General features: G+C 37.7%; 1 protein-coding gene across 1 annotated transcript; it reads right to left on the bottom strand.

Moving 5' to 3' along the window:
- Positions 1–447: 447 nt before the first annotated feature.
- Positions 448–18,724, bottom strand: LOC4330236 (UDP-glucose:glycoprotein glucosyltransferase). Its single transcript, XM_015770009.3, has 37 exons — positions 18,128–18,724; positions 16,726–17,124; positions 16,496–16,649; positions 16,053–16,224; positions 15,726–15,799; positions 15,530–15,626; positions 15,293–15,405; positions 15,010–15,125; positions 14,276–14,333; positions 13,629–13,781; positions 12,818–12,916; positions 12,559–12,714; positions 11,824–11,892; positions 10,993–11,081; positions 10,733–10,895; positions 10,419–10,553; positions 10,238–10,343; positions 10,056–10,150; positions 9,855–9,967; positions 9,540–9,747; positions 8,658–8,726; positions 8,310–8,455; positions 7,844–7,945; positions 7,394–7,541; positions 6,054–6,110; positions 5,848–5,978; positions 5,670–5,758; positions 5,286–5,599; positions 5,117–5,209; positions 3,398–3,459; positions 2,937–3,039; positions 2,617–2,775; positions 2,363–2,503; positions 2,231–2,274; positions 2,033–2,147; positions 1,124–1,276; positions 448–1,037 (listed from the first exon to the last, which is right to left on the bottom strand). The coding sequence occupies exons 1-37, from the start codon at positions 18,298–18,300 to the stop codon at positions 876–878; spliced, it is 4,830 nt and encodes a 1,609-aa protein (XP_015625495.1). The 5' UTR covers positions 18,301–18,724; the 3' UTR covers positions 448–875.
- Between the last annotated feature and the right edge of the window lie 202 nt (positions 18,725–18,926).

The raw sequence follows: 18,926 nt of genomic DNA, 5'->3' as shown, positions 1-18,926 counted from the left end.
TTTTCTTAGCCGATAGCGTTTCGTTCTTGTAGAGTAGATAATTGGATTTTGATTGAGTTATTTTTCTAAGGGAAAAAGGAAAAGGAGGATTCAAAATCCTTTTTTCTTCTGACTTTCCCAAACACAAAATACCTCCTTGTATTCGCACTCTCAAATGAGAGTGGAAGAAATTCGACTTTCATATAATATCTTAATAGTAACCCACAATAGAGCTATATTTTTCCCCAACACAATAGATAACTGTAATCCCTCTACCCACAATAGATAACTGTAATCCCTCTCCCCTCGAGAGGCGCTTCCATGCCTCGCCTGCTTAATTTGGAGTAGCTTTTACCTGAGAAATTATCAATTATCGTAGATTTATCAAACTCTGCAACGCCCTTTTTTTGGTGCGTCTTTCGAAATTCCTATCTTAGAAAAATGAGCATCAAATTTCCACGTATCAAATACACAAACTACAAATGTTTTGGAATACCAACACCAAAGTATCTTACATTCTCGAGCTTTGTTGGGTGCCAACTTTTACAAAATTCTCGGGCTGCCAGATTGCTAATACTAGCTTTCAACTGGCAGTTGCCAATAAACTTTACAGCGTCCCAGGAAGAACATCTTAATACACGAATTGGGATTACAGTGTTCTATGTATACAAGTTCTTGAAAAACTACCAACTAGACCCCTTCGTGAACCTATTTTCGGCAGTTAGCCCTACAAAATGCAAAATGGCACCACCATTGATTATTGATCATCGATTGATTCGCACATTATGGTATCTGCACTTCATTGCCCCCTGAACCAGCAATATGATTTTAACTGCTGGGACACCAGAGAACTACAGTCAGTGTGAAGAATCCTTGCCTCCAAAGCGGCTGGTGTATCATAGCTCATCATGTTTTGCGCCTTTATCATCTGACTTTGGTGTATCAGATGGCGGGGAAGTAGTTCCTGGTGACTCCGGATTATCTCCCAAGATTCGTGCTGTGAACTGCCTTGCTTCACTGTCAAGATCAACCCACTCTGGAACAATTCTTTTGGCACCCTAGAAAGTCGATTTATAACCTTAAAATTAGTTCTAGACAAGAAACAGGAAACAAAATATGGACTATTACTGCAAAATAATTTTACCTGAAGCTTTGGCTCCTTTGTCATTGGGTTGTTGCAAAGATCAATGGTTTTTGCTCTTGCCTTTGTGGCATTTCCACACCAAGATTCACACCATAGCCATTCTTGAGGGAGAGAGAATATGGGCACAGTATGCTGAGCATAATTTGGGAGATCCTGAATATAAAGGTGTTGCAAGTAAGCATTCACACATGTTCACATCTGTAAACTGCATTTGTGTAGTTTCTTCCATTAATCTCTGCACACCACAGCATGTTTCTGCAAACTAGTTTTTTTAATTTTCTGCTAGACTTAAACCAGCTGTCCTAGTGCGAATTGACAATGAGCTGCACTTTGTATTTAAAATGGGAAACCTATGGGTTAACTAGTTGGTGGTTCCCACTCAAACGATTGCGCCATATGATGTTTTATGAACTTTTGATATTAGGTTTCGATAACAGAGATAAGTGAGATGGCTATGAAACATGCCTCTTGCAATCACAGGTCTCAGAATAGAGTTCAGAATTCAGATGGCCATGAAACATGCCTCTTGCAACTGTACAAGAAGGTTCTGCCATGCTGTCAATTATTTTCTGTCAGGTAGCAAAGTCTAACAGTTTTCTTTTTGAAGAACATTTTTTTACCATAGCCTAATATAAAATAAAAATTATTTGAGTTTTAATATTCAGTTTTTTTCCATATCTTGTTTCACTAGAAGAAATCCAATTCTTATGTGAATCCAGGTCTGCAGCCACTAAATGAGCAGTACCGACCAAAATCCATTTCATCAAATGAGACTGTACAATCCAGGTAGTCCTGATAAGGCAGTTGTGCATGCAGGTTTGCCAACCAGGTTGACTTGGAATTGTACAGCCTTATGATCCCTGTAATGTGTTAAGTAGATCAATAAATGTATTAGCGGTGGTCAATTACCTGATCAAGATTTGAGAGACTATTGGGGTCTTTGCTGAGTGTTTCATAGAAGACCCGTAGAGTATCTCCAGAAGCAGTTTGCCGAAATTTGGCCAAATCAACAACATAAAGAGCACTGGAATAACACCAAATCATAACAATTACAACACAAAACCAGAAAGAATGAATTGGCATACCATATGCAAAGATCACACCCACCTGATGTGGTATGGTCTTCCTCGCAGATGATCTTTCCAGAAACCCTTTCACAGAGGGAAAGCAAAAGGGAGTTAGCAAACAACTTGACCAAAAAACATTTATTATGTAACCAACAACAATTTGGTAACTTACTTGCTTCCAAAATCGATAGCCATCCATCTCCTTGTTGTTATCGCAGAATGGAGTATACGCAAGGGGACGACCCTTCAGATTCATGTCATACAGTTCTCCCATGTCTGCTCTCACAATTTGATCTGCGTCAACAAAAATAACCTACATGGAAAGTGTCAGAGTAATATTATCCATCACGATGAACTGTGGCTTAGTTAACGTATAAATAAGGATGGTCATGAATCTACAAGGATGAATATAACATAAGAAAATACCTTCCTCAGTGAAAGTGGAAATATGACATCTAGAAACAAGATCTTGTATGCCCATATAATTCGCTGCTTCTCTTTCTGTTTGTGCAACCATGTTGGCCATTTATATGTGACAAGCTCGTACTCAAATCCATATTCCTGGGCCATATGGGGTATGACATCCTGGCCATTGGATTATTGGTTAGACAACAGGCATCTAATATCTTCTCATTACTCAACTCAAAGGAAGACATCTAATATCTTCTCATGAAATACTCAACTAAAGGCAGACATCTAATATCTTCTCATTAAATACTCAACTCAAGCAAAGGCAGCTCACGTACCTTGAACTGTGGAGATAGATAATTCTTTATGAACCAGAATTTCACAGGTCTTTGTGTTTGCTTTAATACACTCAAAATCATTATCTTGAGGAAACGTTCATACCTGCAACAGAACACTTTGCAGCTAAATCACCTGTTCTCATTACTTCTCAAAATAACATGTTCTTTGTAGGGTAATAACCAGCGCTTTGCTCTGGAAAAAGTAGACTAGGGAAGAACACCGGATTGTACGGTCCAACAGAGAAACTAAATTACAAGTTAATCAAAAAGTGCCAGTAATTAGTGTAAAAAAAGTAACAATGCCAGCAAGCAACAGGAAACTGGGTTTACAAATTTATAAGGTGTCATACAAAATAAAATATAAGAAACACCAGAAACGACATAAAGATCCAAAGAGAATGACAATGGGCAATAGAAGTAGCTAAGAAGTAGAGTAATAGACATGGACAATGGGCACTTACAGATGCCCAGAAGCAACAGAGAAAATGTTGATTGTCTCCCCTTGTCTTGTAGCTTTAAGGTCCTGAATAAAAATGCACAATAAAGGATATTTCTAACACACAATGAAGAACATAACCACTTAATGTAAGGTACAAGCTTGAGTGGAACTAATCTGTTACTTTTTAAAGGGAATCAACATTCTCCTAGAATCTGTAAAAAACATATTCATGGTACTATATAAATATATCAAGTAAAGAAATATATGCAATCCAGTAGCAATAAAAAGATGAATGTTTCTCAAATGCATTGATGTACATGTAGTTAGATGTACGCTCACCATCATCAAGCAAGCGTTTAGATTTATGCAATACTCAAAATTCAAACTGACCATCTCATCTTCTATCTCTATTAACTGTGATACCCAGATACATATCTCAAATGATTCACTTTGAGTGCATAAGATAATACATGTAAGTTTATTGGATAAATCTCTTATATTTTTTCCCAATCTCTATTTTCTTACTCATTATCTCATTGGAAGGTGGGTCCAGGTCCCACATGTCAGTGAGACACGAGTAACAAATAAGGGATGATACCAAATTTAGAGTGGCAAAGAAGGAATTGACACATATATACTGTGTTTTCACATAACATCGACAGAGTTGCAACACAGAACATCCTTTTATATACTTTCCGTCAAACAGACAAACTTCTTACAGAGTTTAGAATCCCAACTGTTCTAGATTTTTATATTGCAATGTATTTTTCTCAAAAAAACGGCAACTTCCTTTCAGTGAAACCAAATTAGCAGCTAAATATAATGTATATTTTTTTAGTGTGTCATTATGTATCAGTTCTTGTGTACTCACTGTGTCCCACAAAATGTCCAAACCTAGCTTCCCAAGGTGAATATAAGGGGAGAGACAAAAGACCAAAATGCCCCTAATTAATAGCAAAGTTATATTGATGGGTGGGTAGGTGAGGAGTATTGAAGAGATAAAACTTGTCAATTTGCGGACCGATGGTAGGTAAGAAGGTAGAAGTTGGTTTTTTTGGGACAAATTTCAAACTCTAGAAGTTAGTTTATTTTGGGATGGAGGGAGTAGTTCCCAAGAACTTGTGAGAGGCTGAACTAGACATGTTTTTTGCAAAATGCTTTTGTAAAATTATAATGGAGTCTCAATCTACCGCGCGTCTTTTCAACTGATGGTGCAAAGTTACAAAAGGTACTCCTAAAGACCTAAGGAAGGGGGGATCAACTCTCTGTTCATTCTAGTAAGCTGGGAGAAATGGAAGCACTGACATGCTTGTGCTTTTGAGGGTGCGCCCCAATGTACAAGCCGTTCTGCAGTCTATTGCAGCGGAGAGCAGCCTTTGGTGTTACGCCCGCGCCTACGCTCTTCATGAACTCCTTGTCGATCGCTTGCCCTAGAAGCTTAATCCGTCGGGTTTTATTTATTTATTTGTGGGTGGGTGGGTGGGGAGGGGGGGGTCACTGGAATTTAAGCATACGTTGTATTGTTCGACTCTTGGGGAGGGATCGTTTTCTCCCTTGTATCCTTAGGAAAAAAATTACAATGGAGTGATTCTTTATATAGAATTATTGACAGTTTAGAAGCAATTCAAAAGGAAAAACATGAAATCTTGCACCAAGTAAAGCTTGGTATTGCCTTTTCATACACTGTTTGCAGTAGCATGCAGGCTAGTAAACTTAAAGAGCTGACATAAGAAAGCCTTACAGAGATTTTCTCATCCTTCTTTTTTGATGATGAGTCGCCACTAATGAAACTAGAAGCCCACTTCAAAAGGTTGTTATTCCAGCCTTTGTTATCCTGCATTAAAAATGATTTTAAAGGAAATGTTGTTTAGAGTTTCAAGGATATGTTTGCAACTAAATAAGAAACAGACCATCTTTTCCTGGAAGTGGTTGTCATCATCAGCATTTAGCAAGTCCTCGTGCTCTTTTCCTCCTCTCTTTTGAACTTCAATGTGCATAAGTTTGCCCCTCAAGCTATCAATGGCAATGAGTTTTGAAGGTAGCTCATACAAATCTGCACTACGACCAGGCGCTAATTGTAGGTACCATACACCAGGGGAAACTTTCATCTGCCAGTAACCCAAGTTGGCCATGACAAGCGTATCTACCAAGTGTGGTCTTCGTTTGGTACCAAGGATAAACTGAAGACCCCTGGGAGGGTCTCTATCCTTTTCCTTGCAATGGCCTGAAGAGAATTTCTTCTGTTAACAAAATAATCCACCAGAACCAAAAGAGATTATTGTCAAAGACTATACCTGTCAAGAGGAGTGCTTCAAGTTCAAACACTGCCTGCAATGTTCTAACATCACCGAGATTCTCCAATAAAATGTTGTCCAGATCATGGCTGACACAAAAAAACAAGCAAAGAAGGTGATGATGCTACACTAAAAATAGCATTTCAGATATTTACTTCATATTTAATGGGTAGCATACATGGCAATGACAGGTTCAACAAGCCATGGTTCAGGGACATCAATGTTCATCGTAAGTGTTTTCGATAGTGGCATATTTGCGAAGAAAGCTTTAGGTCCATGCACAGAATAATCGGTACTGCTAAAATCGTCCTGCAAATCAAATGGCCAAGTATTATTGTAGGAAATCAGTCGGTCACTATTGCTCGGTAAATATATGAGACTTACCATTGATGGAAGAACAAATCTATAATAGTTCTTTAAAGGTAGATCCGCAAGAGAACTCTGAAAATGGTCCATTAATGTTAGCTTTAAAAGCAGTTAGAATTGTAGCTAGTCCAAGCTCAAGCATAGAAACAAATTCATCCACCAAGACATAGCAATATGACTTTAAACAATACAATACAAATAATAGTTTCTCTCAATCATTAGCTTCAGCAAAAGATAGTGCTAACTCATGTTATAGTGTTAAGTCATGTTATTATCTACTCCCTCTATTCCAAATTGATCTACATATTTCATAGGTACACTAAGACCAAGAAAAGCTAATAACTCTCTCATACTATATTTACTCTAGCAACAAACTCAATGCATGCACCATCCCATTATTTCCTAGCCAACAGCAAATCAAGATATTGCATGTGGGTTATAAATACTTGTGTGCATGGATGCATGCATCAATGTCCATTTACTCCAATGCACAAATAACGAATAGACTTAATGAATGAACACAAATATGTAGATCATTTAGGAATAATCTCAAAAAAATTATATGTAGATCAATTTGGAATGGAGGGAGTATAAGGCATACAAATTGTGTACAGAGATGAACAATTAAAGATTATACAAAAATTTGCACGAATTGTGCACATAGATGAACAATTCAATTGAACATGATTAACTCAAGATGCAGAATGAACTGATATGTAAACAAATATCATAGAGTTGAGGAGAACTATGAGATAAGTGCAGTGGTTATTACGATATTTTTTGTAAATTTAAGGAGTGTCGGTGCCATTATGTAATTGAACTTTCAAAAGTAAAATCACGTTCTTATTCATTAGAGCAGATTCACTAAGAAATAAGGCTGGCACAGAATAGCATGAATTTAATTAATTATGCCGGCGAACCTCTAGCTACTGAAGTTGGTTAAAATGTTGAAGTTATTGAATTGATAGTAAGTGTAACAACAAAGATCAAACCAACCATATCAAAATAAAAGTAACGGAAAAGAAGCACTATGGATTATTACAGTGCATCATCCAACCAAAGCAACAAATAAGTCTGTTAATTGACGATATAGGTAAAGACTTAAAGCACTCAGTAGCCTCTACAAGATCAACATGCAATTGTATGATAACCTTTTTTTACCCAAAAACAGCAGGAGAGGATCCTACTTTATTTTCTACTAAAAAGAATATTATTTACAAGCACTTGTACAATAACTTATTAGCTCACCGCAGTCTTGAAATTAAAACTTGGAAACAAAAACTACTCAAATCACGATGGGAAAATTCTTTCAATGCAGATGCAGAATTATATGTTGTGGTGAATAAACATATACGTACAATAGGATTCAGAACAATTCTCATGCTCGGCTGAATCTGTCTCCAGAGAATGCGTAAGAGTGGAGCAAGTTTTTGCCCAGCAGGACTTAGTGGGTCAATGACAGCATCGATATGAACACCTGAACTCATACCGTTCAGTTTAATAGCACTGCATGGCAGATTGAAACAGAAGGAGATGAGTGCAAACTGCTTAAAGTTAAAAAAAAAATAACATCCAACAATACTGGAAGCTTTATGTTGGTTCAAGTGGAAGCTTTATGTTGGTTCAAGTGAAAAATTCGGTGGTTGGTACTTGAGGTTTAAATATAAGCATAATAAAAGAAATTAGTGGGCAAAGTGTGCATTGGATACCATGTCAATGTCCAGAAAAGGCAAGTAAAATAGAACAGAACAAGCAATAACACATATTCCAGCTGAAAGTTGATGCATGCAAACATAAAGGAGATTTACCTGTGCTCTGCATGCAAAATTTCAAAATGGGCTCTTTCGGATGGCCTTTCACGAATAGACATTGATGATGAAATCAACATGGCGACATCGCTGTAGAATTTGCTGCCAACAAAGTACATATAGTACGATTTCTCAATAAATGAAATAACTTCACATTTTTATTATTAGAACCACGCCAAATAAAAGTGCTTATTAGATCAGTTAATTTTTCAATATAATATTTCATGTTTTACTGTCATCTGAAAAATTGGGGAAAAGAGAGGAAAACAGAAAAGAAAAGGAACACAGAACTTGCCTCTGGAGCTAATATTCTAATATAAAGAACGAACAGTTCAACAGATAAAGTGTAAGTACAAATATGCACCTCACGTAGAGAGAATTTAATCATTTGAAGACACCAATCAGGTTAGACCATTAATAAACCCCAATGGAAAGAGCTACAGGAACTAGCACATGCCTAACTTACCTTGTCAGGTCATCAGGGTCGACACCTGTCCATTCGATCTCTTCAATTATTTCATAAATGTGTTTTGTTCTCAATTCGTACTCCATAGACTCAAGCAGGCCTAAATCATCAGTTAGAAATGAATCTCCTTCATTTACAACAAATACCTGAAAGGTAAGGAATAGCATGAAGTCATGAACAACAGAAGCTGCCGACAGATCAGATTGAAGTAACTGTTATCATGAGCACAGATTCCCAAAATAGTGAAGTAGTACCACTGTTTTACTGCTCGGAGGCAGATATGGTGGCCAATATGTATTGGTGTATGCGTGTATCAACAAATAAATGAAGGGGGACACAAAAGCTTACCCGTCCATTCGTAATCACAGCATTGCTGCCAAATTCAAGCCCTAGTTTCCCGAATAAGAAGTCAGACAACTGCACAACCAAAGAAATAAAAAGGTGATATGTTTCAGAGCGAATTTGATAAGAAACTGACAGAAACTTATTAAGAAGTTCTTAATTAAGGGCGAGCAAAATTCAAAATGCCTTTTTTTTTTGTTCCCACTGAAAGCTGGTCTTTTTGTTGGCAAGTTTAAATAGGTAAGCCTACTGTCTTGTAGGGGAAATATGAATGGAAAGTTGAACAAGAGTTTTGGTTTGAAAGACAAAACTGGTCCTGAACCGGCAGAGAACTTGTCAGACACTAGCCAGGAATAGGTAGATACAACTGTCCAAGGATCTACCTAGGATTACAGTATGCACGTTGTGAGATCCCTGAGTGCATGCCAAGAATGAGCAAAAAGATAAATGCTTGTGCCTTGCATGCAGCCTGGTTGCTGCACGGAGTTGGGCTCAGCTCTTACAGAAATTGAAACAGGGCTAAGTTTGTGTCTTTGTGCTCAACATGGTGCATCTACATTCTGATTTCTAGGGGATCTTCAGGTGCCAAGCAAGACATGAGCCATATGGCTAAATATTCTGTAATTCATACAGCTGTAAATCTCATTCAAACCAAGTTTGAGCTAGCTCTAGCATCCAAAATGGAACTGAATTGGTCAACCAGTCTAGTACAAGAATTAGATTGATTTATATATAAAGACTTAACGTGTTTCTAATCTATGGTTGCCTTTTCCAGCTCAGTACAAGCTCTCAATGTATGCATTTGTCGAGCCAATTAAAATGGCGCATACTAACAATTTAGTTAAAGGGAGACATTTACAAAAAGGATAGGAAAGCTCAAGTCAAGACCTTATTCATTCCTCTGAGGACTGCATCATGAGAATAACTTGTAAACCACGCTTTATAATTATCAACAGGCAAGCCAGTTTCAGCAGCTATGCTATACACCTTCTCCCTCATAGTGCTAATCTTATCACCAACCCCGGAAGAAGGCACATGTTGTCCTTCATAAAATTTGCAGAGCTCATGCAGGAAGTCCAGTACCTTTTCCTTATAGCTAAGGACAAAAATTGGCTCATCCAAATCAGAGACAAACTAGATGTATGCAATGTTAAGAGTAAAGCAAACAAATTCTGTATATCTACCCAAAAATGAGGAGCAAACCTGAAAGATGAAATGGTTCTATCGAAGATATCCTTCATATGTAAAATAGGTGATGGATTATCATTGCGGACATAAATTAGTAGACCAACACGAGCTCTATTTGACCCAGCCATCTAAATCATGTCAAAAGGCAAGATACTATTGTGAGAAAACAACATAAATGGCATTGGAATAGGCACGATAGGCAATTTCTGCATCTACCAGGTAACGTATGGCCTCATGAAGCAACTTTATCCCAATCTTCGAAGAAATATCAACAGCAACTAGATGAGTGACAGGCTTGGCATCATCTGTAGCTGCAGACAGATTTGATAGCAACATGTCAGCACCAACAACCATTAATGGTAGATGACAAGATACAGCCAAAGAAGTAGGAAGCATACTTCCATGAGAGTGTAAATAAGTAATGTCATGAAGTGTAGAATCTCCCTGATGATACGGTACAACTAGTGAGACAAATCTCTTATTCTCAGTGCTCTTGCCAGTTATCTGAGAAGAAAATTTCTATGGTTAAATAGATTGATAGGCAACAAACTATATTTTTTTAGATTTCTGTGTACTTACCGATGGATTGTAACGCTTGTAGCTACTTTCTGACAAAAATTTCTCTAAAACATCTGTATGGGACTGGATATGCCCATAATAGACTTGTTCTTGTATCCTAGGAAGCTCATCGTTCATAGCATTCATGGTTGCGTCCTTTAAAAAAGTATATCACGCATGAAATGGACATCATATTAGTTATAACATAGAAAGATATATTCCATAGCTGTTGAGCAAAATAAGAGCACTACAAATGCAGAATAGACAAGTCATTGTTCTTAAATTTAACATTATAGGCCAGCTGCTACCAAAGTTTAAGTTGAATAATTAACTACCTCGCTTGATTCATGCACAAGTCCATTCATCAATAGGCAACACTGGAGTTTATACAACCCAAGTTTGTGAACAAAACGAGAACTTTCTTCAGCCTCTTGTTTGTGCATGTTCTCTTTTTGCAACTTTAGCAGCACATCTTGAGGGTGAGATTTAGCACTTGACCTGTACATTACCAAATATTAGTAGAACAAGGAAAACATGTTAAATATATTTGAACAATTATCTCCAACAAAATATTGAATTCAGTGAATGAGCTTACAATAAGGAATCAACAAATGCCCCTTCAACATGATGAGCTTCCACAGACTCTTCATTATAGTCATCACCACTGTTCTGTGATTTATGTATCTGGAGAAGAAAATATCACAAGGATTAGAACTATAGGAAACGAAGAACATCTAGAGTGTGCACAGATTGGCAAGACAATTAAATAGCAAATATAACGTAAAGAACATGATCATGATTTCACTAGTGATATTTTAGATGGAAACTGTAACATGCCCACCTGAGCAATATTATTCAAGGATCAATATGCAACATAACAATAGACAAATGCCACTACATTCCAATTTCTTAGAGCCATGTCAGACATGTAATTCCATCAACCATTATCAATTTTCCGAAGAAACAAAAAAGAAAGAAAGAGAACTAATCATGAAAGGATATATAAAACAAATCTCAACTTTTACTTCAGATGAAAAATTGGTGAAAGGGTTGTTCAGCAAAATTAAAAGTCTAGCAGACACCTCTTCCACATGTTTTTAAGCTCTGTCAATTATGATGAACAGTTTGCAATGATTTTTTACACCACAATAAGCTTAGCACAAAACTTAACACAAATGTCATCACTCATGGAAGGCACAAGGCAGAGAGGATGATGAAAACTAACAGAAGCACTGTATTTTATGCCAAAAAGAAGAGAAAATATGCCAAAGCTCAAATTCTTTTAGACATGAAATTGGTCTAGCATACAGAAAAAAGATATATTCAAGTATTGAAAGATACACGTTTCCTTCTTTTGCCACCATATCCACTCAAGCTGAATTTTCTAGTTTATAAATAGCAAATCAAATATGTTATGTGCACTCACATTGCTTAGGAACTGGTATGCCAACTGCGTTGAGTATGTTTCCTTGATGTACAGGAATAGCCTTATTATCTGCAAAAAGGGAAACATGGTGCATCAATTCCTTTTATGAGGCAATTAAGGTTATAATCCATCTCACTAGTCAACACCACTAGGAAATGTGCTGCATCATATTGTACGATGACGCATATTCATAGATTTCCCTTTCTTATGTTCATACCCCTTATAGTTTAAAATAGTACATAGGACATACTAACTGTAATCTTCTGCTGCTGTGTATCCCTTCCAGTTCAGAATAATTACATGGACCTACTAATTGCAATATACTGTTACTAGGAATCCCTAAAATTATAATCTTATTATGCTGTGAATCGTCCTATCAATAGAAAACATGGGTCGTGTGCACCACATATGTACATAATGGTAAGTCACGAAAAATGGAACTACCAGAACATGTAGGTTGCAAGGACACGGTATGTAAATGTTTATTTATCAACAGGAAAAAAGAAAAAGGACCACATAGGCATCAGACTAACATAAAATGTGTATTACATTAAATATAGGACGCCCCTTTAATATTGTATAATGTAATGTACACTTGATTCCTTCGAGCATTAGTAGTATTTAATGAAAATATAAGGTAAATAACTCAAGTAATTATAATGCAACACCAGTTTCATGCTCTACACATCAAACAATGATCTCAAGAATTCAAAGTAAATTAAAAAAAATGATTACCAAAATAGAAATATCCTCCTCAGTCTTAGACCCATTATTTACTGGAAGATTGCCATCATTTTCTTCAATAACACTAATAAGCCTTGAAGAATACAATATAATGCCAAACCTTATAGGGACACTATCTTGGTATAGAGATAGAACCATGTCAATGGTCTGTAAAGATTTAAAGAGAAATGGCAACAGGACACCCAGTTAGAAAAAGGCTCCAGGTTAAAAAGACAAAAACATAAAACTGGAAGGTAAGAAAGAGACTAGCCTCTGCACCACAGACTGAAGCAGGATCAAGCACATAAACAGCATGGAATAGATTTTTGCGGATGTAGCGCATCTGACCAGGGAAGACTGGCATCAATAGCTGCAAAGGAAGAAGAAACAATTAGTAAGTAATAGTAATTAATTAAGGTTGGTATAGTTGCGTCATACAATTTTCTCGAAAACGAGAAAATGCAGAAAAGAAAACACAAGCAACCAATGTTGAATAGCATATGCAAAACCACTAATATTTAGATTTCACATGTATGGTAAACGTGAACTTTTGTAGTAGTACAAACTAAAAAACATTAAGATATACTGTTGACATATATCAGCCATGGAAAGCTAAGCTTGAGAATTAATAGTGAACCTATCATACCAAAACAGGATATCAGTGTTGTCAAGCAAGATATCTATTTCATACTTCCTTCGTCCCAAAATAGTTGTCTTTCTAGGATACAAAATATGTCCCAAATAGGTGTCACTTTTGAGTAATAGCAGTCCCATCAATCATCTCCTATTCAAATTTCTTCTCTTTTTACCCTTGCACATCCTCCAACTCCCATTCAAATAAGGGGTATTATAGTATTATAGTCTTTTCTTCTCAAATCTTAATCTATGCTAATCAACCTAGAAAGACAACTATTGTGGGACGGAGGGAGTAATGAGTATAAGGATATATTCTTAGTTCTCTAGTAATTCCTAAAGCCTTGGAAATAGAAGGTTGTAGTCCCTCATTTGACTTGGCACAGCAAAGCAACATTCTAATGACAATCTTATTTCAATGGTGTTAATAAAAGAGAAAAGAACAAAACCTCATTGATGTTGCTTCTCCACCTTTTATATAACGCATCTTCCTCCAAGTTATTAAGATAATGAACATGGGAAGACCGGAAGTCAACACGGAACGAGTTAGATTCTGTTGGTGGAGCAGCTGACAGGATCTTGTGGACAGCACTTCCAGGAATCTGGTAGGCATTTGAAATTAATTACGAAATAAGTTACACCTCATAAGAAAGTAAATAAAAATGTATTCCCTATAAACAAATGAAACAAAAGAAAATAATAGTTTTTAGGCAAATATGTTTGGTGCAGGATTTCACAACTTGACAGTCCACACCATAAATATCCAACATTGTAAGAGATTAAGAACTTAAATAACATTTATCATAAAAAAAGCAATTAGAAACAAATATGTTATTTGAGTATAACCAAGAAATATCATCAATCTGGTGTATTCTGCAGTTATACAGCATTTCACACTTAGGCGTTGCATTTCACCAAAAGTTGTCAAACTAGTTTTTTTTTCCAACAGGTTCGAATTATCAACACTGGTAGACAGGTGTTCATGCATTCCTCATAACTGGGATGTTAAGAGGAACAACCATCAAAAGTAAATCTCTTGGAAGGAGCCAAGGACAACCCATTAAACATGTTTAATAGCACATTTATCAAAATTCACCTTTAGTTTGACAAACTGATCAGCAAGAGATAATTCCTCATGGACCATATCCATCAACCTGTCAGACAAACCAGAATCAAATGTGTACTCTATTAGTTAAATAGAGTATGATATTAGTCAGAAATCTGGTAACAATTTTAAGATAGATGAATTACTAAAGTTAGCAAAACAGAATCAGGTTCCCGGAAATGTGTGCTCTATTAGTTAAATATGCAAATTTAGTGTTCGGGAAATGTGAGAAACAGGATAAATACCAAATTATTATGTCCAGACAAATAAAAATCTGTATGGCCTATATGAGCAAACAGATTGAGGAGAAAACTCTCAAACAATGTGATGCACTGAATATTTGCAACATGCGCAACTATAAAACTGATTGGACTTTTATCTTCTTATGCATCAAATGACTAACACCATATAAAAGCTGTATTGTGTTATTATTCTTGTCAACAATCTCTCCAGGCAGCTGTTGAATTGTAGAATATCATTTCGTCGTAGGTTTACAGTTACCATTTGCTCTGTAGCATGTTTTCTAACAACAGGTGGTGTAGAGGAGTTAATTGCAAAGTGTTATAGAATACAGTGATTCACACCAAAACCAAGTGTGAAGGAAATAATCAACTTTGGTGTGCATCAGACAAGAAGAAATCTGCTAATTTACTTGGCTAATGAAAGTGGGAAAACATATTAAATAATCAGAAACATTGTTATCTCGGAAATACAGTGTAACATACAGGTAAAGATCGAGATCCTCAATATTAATCAAAGCACCATTCAAAGCCATCAATGACTTGCCAGGTGGAACCATTCGCTGATTTGCAATTATTTCATCCTTGATTGAATCATCAAGCTGTACAAACATGAAATCGTCATTAATATTCTTCATGCAGAAATAGTTCATACGAATGTATTCAAAAACAAAATTTTCATCTCCCCAACAAAACATATATATAACCAACAGTTCATTGCTTATGAGCACATCTAGACATCTAAAGTGAGCTCAGAAAAAGCATCCACCTTCATCCGTGACAGTGATGAAACTATACTGGGGAAATTTTGATTAATTTCCTGCATTGACTGTAAAGGATCCGATGCATGGAGGATTCTCTGCGCTGTCTGATGACCCAAGTCTGCAGTATGGAGATTATCACAAATTAAAAAGGCACTCTTATACCATTGAATAACAAAACATTGGAATAAAAATAGAATCATGAGGAAGTGTCAGGAATGCTCATCAGCTTATCACAACACTACCTTTGAGTTCCCATACTTCAAGTGTGTCAGATACTGTCGATGACAACAGATAATCCCTGAAGGACATTATCTCAGCATTTAACGCTGGTTTGCGTTCCTGGATGCACAATGAGGTAAAAAGATATTGTCAATACCATCCATTTGTGCATCACATCAAAGTCCATGTGGTTAGATTTATTGACTGAAAGAAGCAGACCAAAATCTTGGAAAATATAAATCCTCTGACTTCTTGACTGAGGTCTTCAGTCTTAGGATCTTCCAGAGCAACACCTGGGAGTGGAAAATGCTGTTCATTCAGTATTTCAAATAAAATATGCAATAAAGTTCGGGTCTTCATGATGTCAACAACGCATAATCCACCCAACCAAACTGAAGAGGAATATAATATAATTCCTTATTGGCTACTTTATTGATTTATTTCAGATAAAAGGATCTGGTGCAGATTTACTTGAGAATTTCATAACAGATTTGCTTTCTTAATATAAAAAAGGGTGAGGAGTGATAAAATGCATGGGAGTGTTACCCTTCTTTATAGCAGTGTCATCCATGGCCTTGTATTCCATGTTCTTGAGAGCAAGTTCCACACCATATCCACTCAAAGTGACTGCATCTATAGCACCAACAGAACCACAGAAGCTAGATGTAGCCTGACATCCAGATGGCAGGACATGGCGCAGGGCATATCTTACTTTTCCCTAGAAAAAACATATAATGCATATTAGAGAGCTACAGCAAAGGAAATTATGTATGACGTAGAAAAGCTATAGAACAGAAGCAATAGCCAAAGAAAACAATAAAATACCTTTTGAAATAATAAAAGAAAGAGTTCAAGAATCATGAGTAAATGGGAACAGAAATTTAATATGCAATGCCATGGTAATGTTATGGACCTTATCCCTCTACTTTCTAGAGCTCGTTGTTTGCTCAGGATTTCATACACTCTTAAATACATTGGAGAACGGTTACCTGCTTTGATGCTTCTGCCAGGTGAACATGCAGCTCTTTGAAGCATTTTGTCCCAAAAGCCCCATAAAATATAGCAATTGGAGCAGTAATATTTGATTGAGGATATATATGGTCAAACTCAAAGAGTTCAGGTTGTTGAGTGGAGTCCACAGCTCTGCTCAGCAAATATTCTCAGTTGCCCATTTACAGCCCTAACAAAGAGATCAAAAAAAAGAACAGAAGATACTTACAGTTTGCCCAAGCCATCAAGCCATTTGCGTAGATCAGCTGAGTTGAATAATAGAGCACTCCCCGTGTCTACCCAGCAGCAAGTTCCTTTAACAGCCTCATGAAAATTTTCCCCAGTACTAGGACCAGAGGTTTGCTCCAAAGTGCCATCTTTAACAGGAATAGAGGATAATGACTCCTCCGCAAGCTGCCTGTAGAGCACTAACCTTGGCGATGCTGACCGAAGGGTAAGTGAGAACTCAAAAATTGAAGCCAGTGGCTCACTCAGAAATGAGCGGGCATCCTCAACAATCTTGTGAACACAACACTTGGCTGTCAAACATTCAGATGCCTTATCGAGTTCCTTCCAATGGTCAATAAAATCCCAAAATAGATCCTTCCATTCTTTTGAAAGCAGTTCACTAACAAAAGCGAGAACATAAGATATATTAAGTACCTCTTGGAAAATAACAAGTAACATTAACCAGGTTACCACTGCTGCGAAGTGCTCATATACAAGCTGAATGTTTATGTTTACACTTTACACGAAAAGCATATAGCTTATAGGGAAACAGTATTTACTTGCACCCACCAGCATTAGTCGTTACAATGAAAATGCATTCATTAATTAATTTTATTTATTTATATATATATTTATATATATTTATATATATTTATATATATTTATATATATTTATATATATATATACATATATATATATAAGTTCTGTAGTATTTGAGCTAAGATAAATACACTGGCTTGTCCAGAGCACCATAAAATCAGTAGCAGCCAGAATTTGGGTATACATAAATAGCACTTGAGTTGTACAAAAATTACTGGGGTTGCAAAAAATACACCAAGTATAGTGTCATTATTCACTAATATGAACAACTTGAGACTAGTCCAATACTTAAAATAAAATTCAATTTCACACAAGCAGTGAAGCGGCCACAAAATTCAAATGCAGAACAATAGCGAGCGAGCAAAAAATAACATGGTACCAAAAACCTCATAAACCTAAAATTTTGCTCCAAATAATTTCATAATTTATGAGGATTCAATTCCGCAAAATCACCCGATTTAAACATAGGAAAAGTGTACTGGTGACCAATCAAAATTCAGAATCTAGGTGTGTCAGTGTACAGATCCCGTTCCACATCATCCCAGTACTAGTAAAAATTTTATGTGAGAAACAGGCAGCTAAGCATGGCGTGTTTTCTACTTGGGCAGCTCTATTTTTTCTAAAAAATATATATATATACATCAACCGAATGGCTTGCTCGCAGTTTTGCGATACGCCAGGTTCTCAATGCTAAACCCTCACATATCAGATTCAAATGAGAAACACTAATCAAAGTCAAATTGACATCTCTCGACCAAACAGAGCCACATACACCAGCAAATCGAGCAAACCAACCACTCACCTGGCTTCGAGCAGCAGCGGCGTGCCGGCCCACTTGGCCCGGAGCGCCACCTGCACGTTCTTCTGCCGCCGGATCTCAGCCGCGGAGCCGCCCGCGGCGAGCCCTGCCACGAGCACCACCGCTACCACCGCCGCCACCGGAACCCGGGATCGGGCCCCACGTGCCGCCTCCATGGGGGGTACGAGCACGCGCACCCCGCCGATCCGGGTCCCTCCCTCCCCGCCTCGCCGCTCCGATCCGACAGGCTACGCGGCGGCCTGCATCAAGAGGGATCCGCGTGGGTTTTGGGGCGGCCTGGCCGCCGTCGAGATGCCGAACACGAGTGGGAGGGAGGGGGGAGACTTCGCTGGAGACTTGGAAGATGTGTGCCGAGTTGGGGTGTGTGGGCCGGACCGAGTGAGCTTGTATTTAGAGAAGCCGGCACCGTTGGATGGAAGCTCTCCTCGCGGGATGGATGGAAATCGACGCAGGCGCGGGTGAGAACTAGCGAGGAGATGGGAGTCGAGGCCGAGAAGACGGGCTCGGCGCCACCGCCTGCTCGCAGTCGCAACTCGCAAGGGGAGTAGCGTAATGGATATCGGCGCGATGCTACGGCGCAGGCGGAACAGCGGACGCCGAGACGGATGGATAGGTGTCGTCGTGTCGACGGAGGGCAGATCGATCGACCAGTTGACTACTCTCCTTTACCCCGCGGGCGCCGAGGCAGTTTGACAAAAGGTTAAGGGTGTGTTTAGTTCACGTTAAAATTAAAAATTTGATTGAAATTAGAATGTTATGATAGAAAAGTTGGAAGTTTAGG

The sequence above is a fragment of the Oryza sativa genome, chromosome 2 (assembly GCF_034140825.1).
Source record: "Oryza sativa Japonica Group chromosome 2, ASM3414082v1".
Taxonomy (NCBI): Eukaryota; Viridiplantae; Streptophyta; class Magnoliopsida; order Poales; family Poaceae; genus Oryza; species Oryza sativa.
The sequence above is the reverse complement of the archived record's forward strand: the minus strand, read 5'-3'. Positions and strand labels throughout refer to the sequence as shown.

Coding starts and splice junctions, on each gene's coding strand:
- LOC4330236 (XM_015770009.3), bottom strand. CDS start 18,300: ATGGAGGCGGCACGTGGGGCCCGATCCCGGGTTCCGGTGGCGGCGGTG. Junction 10,896..10,992: donor GCATTTGTTGATTCCTTATT/GTAAGCTCATTC, acceptor GGTAATGTACAG/GTCAAGTGCTAAATCTCACC. Junction 1,277..2,032: donor GTCTCTCAAATCTTGATCAG/GTAATTGACCAC, acceptor CTTTATATTCAG/GATCTCCCAAATTATGCTCA.